The 7,329-nt window shown below is 39.9% G+C and overlaps 1 protein-coding gene across 1 annotated transcript; it reads right to left on the bottom strand.

Annotated features, from left to right (window-relative positions):
* Nucleotides 1-280: 280 nt before the first annotated feature.
* LOC110042403 (uncharacterized) lies at nt 281-2,248 on the bottom strand. The gene is made up of 2 exons (XM_089291743.1): nt 1,910-2,248; nt 281-1,488 (listed from the first exon to the last, which is right to left on the bottom strand). The coding sequence occupies exons 1-2, from the start codon at nt 2,005-2,007 to the stop codon at nt 915-917; spliced, it is 672 nt and encodes a 223-aa protein (XP_089147869.1). The 5' UTR covers nt 2,008-2,248; the 3' UTR covers nt 281-914.
* Between the last annotated feature and the right edge of the window lie 5,081 nt (nt 2,249-7,329).

A 7,329-nucleotide genomic window follows, 5' to 3' on the forward strand; every position in this document is an offset into this window, starting at 1 on the left:
GATTGTGGATTTTTGCGGTAAATTGAGCGGATTTTCGATCGAAACACAGTGGATCGTGGATCGGCTGTGAATTTTGGCGCGGATTCCGGAGTTTGCCTGTCTAAACGAAATTTGGATCATGGATCTTTCTTCAGCCTTGGTCGGTATGTTAATGAGTTCATCCAAATTATTTCACCCCCCTCATTACGTCGGTCATTGAAAGAGTGTAAAGAGCTTTAATCCTCTTCAGAAAATCCCCAGTTCCTTTCTTTAGTATGAGTCAAAGATCTAGACGCGTAGCTGTAGTTTCGTCTATGGACAATTTTATTTTATCACCATATAAACTCACCAAAAAAATTTAACCCTACAGACTGAAATGACAAATTTTCAATAGATCATTAAAAAGATGAAATGTCATGTCGTTCGAACCATTTCCTTCTCAAACTAATAAATAATCCATCAAGTTAAAACAAAGAAAATCACAACCGTGAAGGAGGTTTGGATACCCGGTATTAATTAGCATAGATTTTGACGACTTAACTTCTCCGTTTACTCCTTAGTTTTTGTTTTGATCGAGAGGATATATCAAACACTCGAGACAGTGTTTCATCGGCTATCCAAACATCCCGAATTTCGTCAAAAATACTCCCCTGCGCGTCGTATTTTGAACTCTCTTCTCGGTGTTTGGATATCCCGTTGAAACATTGTCTCTCGTTTTTGATATATATCGGGCTTTTAAAATGTAGATTAGCTAAACAATCTTAATTATTACACAATTTATGGGCATTGGCACTAAAGCTAATGAGGAAACCTGGTGCTATTGTTGAATCTCAATATCTTCGATTTTAAGAGCGTAATTGAACAAAATCTGACTCGTCACGGTAATCGATCCTAAACTGCTGCTATACCGAAAATCACCGACCATACGAAATAGCTCAGTACATGCATTGCGGGTAAGCGCCGTAACTATAACAGTTAAAACCATGTTTAAACGGGCCACGGCAGTATTCATGAAAATAACCTTTAGCACCACAACACAGGTCGTGCTCGTAACATCCTTGATTCCAGCAGCAGTCACCACAGACAAATTTCCAGCACCAGCACTTCGGACCACACATGCCTCGACAGTTGTTACTGTATGGATCACTTCTCAAGTCCAGGCAGCGCTTCTGTCTGTGATGATCGTGCAAGCTAAGCTCAACTTTAAGCTCGGCTGGGGCCTGTACGTTCGATGAGCTTAGCAGGTGGAGGCTTAAGGCGTAAAATGGTTTCAGGATTTCCAGCTGGGTACTGTTATCCTTGAGCGCCTCTTGAAGTAGCTCAAGCAGCTGAATTTCTGGGGTGTAGTGGAGCTCAGTCATGACCTCTTCGTAGTGAGCTTTTGTGGATTCAAGTTCTTCGGTCTGTCTTTGTTCAGGAGGGGAAGCTTTCATCAGCGCTAAATAGCCCAGGAGTTCCTCGCGATTTCTTGGGACGTCCTTTGGAATATAGACCATTATCCCGTCAACACTTGGAAGAGAAGAAAAAAGAACATGAATCAGCGGATCATGTCAAGCTCTGTTTTTTTTTTAATAATTATTAACAAAAATTCCATGGGAACTTGTGTTACTCGTGATCATTTTAAAAGGTAAAATTTGCCTGCGCATGTAATCACTAACAGTTATTTATTAGGACTACTTGAAAGAGTTCCTCGTAGATCCAGGGTTATTAGCAAAATAATAAATGTTCCGCACGACAATTCGTGAGGAAACCGAGGACAGATACATGCATTAAAAAAGAGCCAACAGCCCTTCCAGGCGGTTCTCATTAGTACAGTATTTTTTTTCAATTTGAAAGGAAAACGTTGAAACCGGTGTTCACACGTTCAGTTCATCTAGAAGGTTAGAGAAAGACCTTTCGACAATTTAAGCTAAAACGGTTGTTTTCATACCCGAGAAATGCCTGATCCAGTACTTGGTAGAAGAAAGAGTCCGGATAAAGATCTTGGTCAACAAAAATGTTTTCTCCAGTAGTCTTCAGAAGCCTCATTGAATGCTGCTGAACATCGAAGCAGATACCTAGCGTATTGTTGTAGTAGTAACAGCCTTTGACCTGTTTCAGGCTCGCTGTACTTCTCTAAGTCGAGACCTTGAATTGCGTCTCTGGACTCTGCAAAGTTTCTGGCGGACACTAGAAAGGCGATAAAACTCAAAACCAGGAATATCTTTGCAACTAAATGAAACATCGTGAAGAGCTTCTTTGTTCAGTAAACCGACGATTTCTGGCTGAATCTACTTTGTAAAAGATCGAATTTATACCATCAGCCAAGCTTTACTGAAACTTCCTCATCAGTGCAGTGGGGTGTGCAGATGTGCGTGTTATTTCTTTGAGCGTAAAAAAAATGCTGAACGTATTGGAAAGCACCTACACTGGTACGTGTTTTATTTGCTCTGGCTTAGCTATTTCCTTGATTCTAAAGGCTTCCCTTATTGATGCTGAACGTGACTTTTTATACTATAATCTCAAGTTCAGCAAGACGCACACAGTTGAAACAGATACAGCACCATATCTCAACAGTGCTAAGAGAAATGACGGTGAAGCCTGGAATTGAAGTTAGTAGGCGAGTGGACAATTCTCATGCCCAAACGTCTTTGAAATCATGGGAATTTTAGGTTTTTCTCAGACGTTTTTACCTGTGCTACTTTGCGCCATTAAAAGGGGAACTCTTATATGACTCTGCATTCATTTCAAAGAATTGAGACTGCAGGTATTAGTTTCTAAGAAACTGTCGAATGGATCGACGGGCAATTGAAACACTTAGCTATTCATCAACTTGAAAGTGATAAAGGAGAATTAATCGGCAGTTATTTGTTGACAGAGTCAACAGCTTAAGATCCAACTATCTAAATATTTGATCTGTTTTTTTTTTTTCACGTAAAACACGTCTGTGATGCATTAACTAGTTTGAAAGTCGTTTATTTCGACGTTCACGCTGGACGATTGTAAATCGCGCACTGGTGCAACTTTTTCGTTCAGCAAATCGGCGATACTGACAAGTAATTTGTAAAAGGTGGAATAAATTTCACCTGCGAAGTTACTGATTAAGTCAGTGATTATTTCCTTCAGGCTGAAGGCTTCAGCACACGGCAAACAACAACTTATTAGTAAACGCAAACCGAGATTCCTTGGCGCAGCTGTGAGGGGAAGAGGGGGCGAGGTACCTAACAAAGTTTCGTACGCGGAGGCTCCGCGCCATTTTTGGTCATTTTTGACAGAAGAGGAGACTCTTTCATACTGTGCCTCCTTATAAAAACGGTACGCCTTTCATACAACCACAGTAGATCTAGTACATTCATTAACCGTAAGGTGAGTTTGTTCGAGATGTTTTGAAAAAGCTTTCAAAATACCTATTAAAATAAAATCGAAAATTTCCCGTCGTTTTCTTACACTATAAAATGGTATCGCTTTCAGGCGGAGCCAGTCCCCCGAACAATCCACCGTATAAGGGAATCCCCCCGGTTCCTATACTGACAGAGAAGTTTGTTTTAAAGACAAGCAAACCTATGCTATAAAACATACAATGAGATGAATAAACCCCTACAATAATCAAAGATTCCTGAGAGCTACCTCACGGATTATTATATTAAGCTGGGGCTGAAAGATAGACTGGGGGAATAGGAGCATTAAATGAAGAACATGGATTTACGATTCCGTCGGCTCAGAACAGAGTAAGAAACATTTCTTCACTGTATGTTTTAAGTTTGAATGAAAAATCTTTAATCGTTATTAATACACGGTAAAAAATCACCAGGTACAATAAATTCCAATAAAACGTCTAAGATCCTAAACCTAAAATTCTAATCCTAATATTATATTAACTTACAACAATATTCTACTCATAAACCTGATTTCCATGAATGCCGTGTGCACTGTTTAAAAATTGTGATAGAGAAAGCGTTTTTAAAAATTGATTTGATTTAACCAAACTCTCTATTGTTACAGGGTAAGCTGTTCCAAAGGGTTGCGCCGCTGTAACTAAATTTATTTTTCATGTAGTTAGTTCTCGGAAAGGGAACAACAAGTTTGTTAACCGAGTCCCTCAGAGCATAATTTGATTCATTTCGCGTTACAAATTTAGCAGTGAGATATTCGGGAACCAGACCGTTTAAAGACTTGAAAACCATTAGGGCTTTCTGAATTTGACGTTGAAATTCGGCAAGTCTTTCCTGCTGAGTTTGTGAAACAAGGAATCGACAACAGCGTCATAGCCCGATGGAGTTATTACTCGTGCAACACGGTTTTGTAGTTTTTGTAGCTTGTTAATGAGATAATGTTTTGCCACAATTACCCCAGACTAGGCTGCAGTAATCAAAGTGAGGTTGAACTACGCAGTGAGTTGTATGTGCAGAGTAGGGTAGATTGAGGCACAAATGGCTTAACTCGCTTTATGGCTCCAATTGCAGAAGCGATCTTTTTACACAGTTTATCAGTGTGGGAATGCCACGTTAGATTTTCAAAAATAAAGTTCAGCGAGAAGTTAAAAACGAAATGAATCAGACTGGGAACAGAAGTAGGCCTCGAACCTTTAGCAGCATTACAGACTGTGGATTCACCCCAAACAATATTGTCGGATCGCTCCACCTACACGTAGATGATGTGTGACGTGATTTCAGCATTCAAAATGCTATGATACGTATGAAATGACTTCAATCAGTTTAACATCAGAACTTGCTATTGAACTGCTGTATGCATTTAAAAGAGTAATTTTACCCGCGTGCTGACGTCAACTGCACTGATGAAAGAGATAATAACTAGTCTATTAGCCTCTCTTATTGTAAAACACAAATCACCCCCACGCCCTCATCCTTCCCCCCCCCGTTTTACGCTTGCAACGTAAGCTGTCATTCTTAAGAACTGACTTACTTTCGAGCAACACACTTCCGTGAATCTGTAACTGCTTCAAGAACCGCGCGATCACACGAGATAAGCCGTAGAGACGGACAAATCAATACTAATTAAAAATATAAATATAGCCATCTGAAACCTATTTACTTGATTATAAAATTTTGTTCAATTATCAAGAGCGCATAAAACTTCTGTTACAAAATATTAATTATTCGCAACCGTAATCGGGATTTACACAGCAATTATTAAAAAACAAAGATTAAAAATTTAATCTGGAGCTGTGACCACAAGTTCTGACAAACAAAGCGAGCGCTAAACAGGTCTGTTATAAAGATTAATTGTTGGCTTTCATTGTCACTCCACGAATGTGAGCAGTCTTTCTTTTCCTCGAAAACCGTGGGGAAGAACGCAAAACACGCCCGTGCTACCAGCGGCTAGAGGCATCGCCGCTCGCACGTGGTCCTCACAGTAGACTAATCCCTCTTTCGCTTAGTCCGTCGTGCGTTCCTTTCGCGCGCTCCTGGCCCCCAGGATTTCGCGCGGCCATTTTTTTCTCGCGGTTTTCTTTCGCGTCACCCACGACGGACTAAGCGAAAGAGGGACTGCTCGTAGTTTATTCTCACAATCACGCTCGCACGCTTACTTGTTTTGCATTCTTCCCCACGAATTTTCGAGGAAAAGAGAGAGTGCTCGAAGTCTACGAAAGAGTAAAATCGAAACCAAAAAATAAAAGAGGTTAAGAATCTCAAATGTTATAATATTAGACTTGATGAATAATCAACTTCTCCGAGGCTTCGGTCTGTGAGACATTCTGTACTCAAGTTATCCGTCACAAAGTTTCACCTGACAAATTTATACTATAGAGCTCAGTATGGAAACGCCAATATGTGTCCCGAGAAGCTAACGGGCACCAAACCCCTTTACTTCTACGGAGGAGAGAGATCGATGTCTCCGTCGTGATAAAAATGCACGGCAGCTGCCATATATAGACATTTCACATATTCGCCACTCTGTGTCAATTCATGCATGAACTAATCTCTATAGCGTTGATTCTACTTACTCGATAAAAGCCTGATCCAACACTTGGTAGAACAACATGTCAGGGCCAAGTTCTCTGTAAAGCAAAATTTGTTCCCCGGTTGTCTTCATTAACTTCATGTGGCCTTTGCCAACATCGAAGCAAACACCCATGGTTTCATTGTGGATGTAGCATCCTTCGACTTGGGCCTCGGAATGACTCTTTAAGTGAAGTCCTTGATTTGCAGATATGGCTGCTATGGAGAACAGAATGGCGACAATTGAGCTCGCAAGCTGAAGCATGGACATCATGGCTGTTGGGTTTCTCTCAGGCGCAATGTTCAGCCACAGATCCTCACTAGAAATGGATGCGTTCAGTAGAGTCGTTAGGTTTTATGTTGATTCCACACCTATCAAAATTTCCCTTAACGTTGCTGACGTGGAATAAGCCACTTTCGATATATTAAAATCCAGCTTGATAGTGAGATCTGGAGGACACAAACAAAAGAAATAAATAAACATGGTCATTCAATTTATTTTGCTTGTGTCGTCTAGGCCTCACTATCAAGCGTAATTTTAATATATCGAAAGTGGCTTATTCCACGTCAGCAACGTAAAGGGAAAGTCATCAGTAGCCTCTGAATTCCAGGCGTTCACTTAACTTTGCAGCTTATGTGAAAGAGCAAGTAAAAAAGGCGTGTATCAAAGTATCTGCTTTAAGAAAGATTCGGAGGTTTATTTCCTCTGACGTTATGGGACGCCTCTACAAGGCACACATTTTACCTCATTTAGAATATTGTTGTCCGCTATTGCTTGGGGCTAGTAGATGTCAACTGAAAAACCTAGAGGACACAAATTATTATATTCTCAGGTTCATTTTAGGTTATGGGAAAAATACGTGCTATGATTATTTATTAGAGATAGTTAAAATAAATCGCTAGAACAAATAAGAAAATTTAGGGCCCTAGTTTTAGTTTACCGATGCATGAATAATCAAACCCCACCCTACATACAAGGTTTTCTTAATACCAAAATTTGTAATTATAATTTAAGAGGGTCGGACACTCTTTTAATGCTCATTTTAATTTAGAATGGCGTCATAGATCGTTTTCATTTTTAGCTGCAAAGATCTGAAATTTATTACGTCCTTATTTTAGAGGAGTCAAGGATGTTCTTACTTTTAAACGTATTTTAAATAAGTATATTTTCTAACTTGTATGGTGATTGTATATTTAGCAAATAAAGAAGCCTAAGCCGTGTATTACACTGTGATAAAACACGACGGGCATTTGAGAACACGAGAGAAATGTAGAAAACACTCGCCTGCGGCTCGTGTTTCCTACATTTCTCGAGTGTTCTCAAATGTCCGGAGTGTTTTATCACAGTGTAATACACGGCTTAGGCTTCGTCACTTGCTTTATGACATAGATTTTACACGCGTAAAACAAT

The sequence above is a fragment of the Orbicella faveolata genome, unplaced genomic scaffold (genome assembly GCF_042242905.1).
Source record: "Orbicella faveolata isolate gen_17 unplaced genomic scaffold, um_ofav_v1 contig_24, whole genome shotgun sequence".
NCBI classification, from domain to species: domain Eukaryota; kingdom Metazoa; phylum Cnidaria; class Anthozoa; order Scleractinia; family Merulinidae; genus Orbicella; species Orbicella faveolata.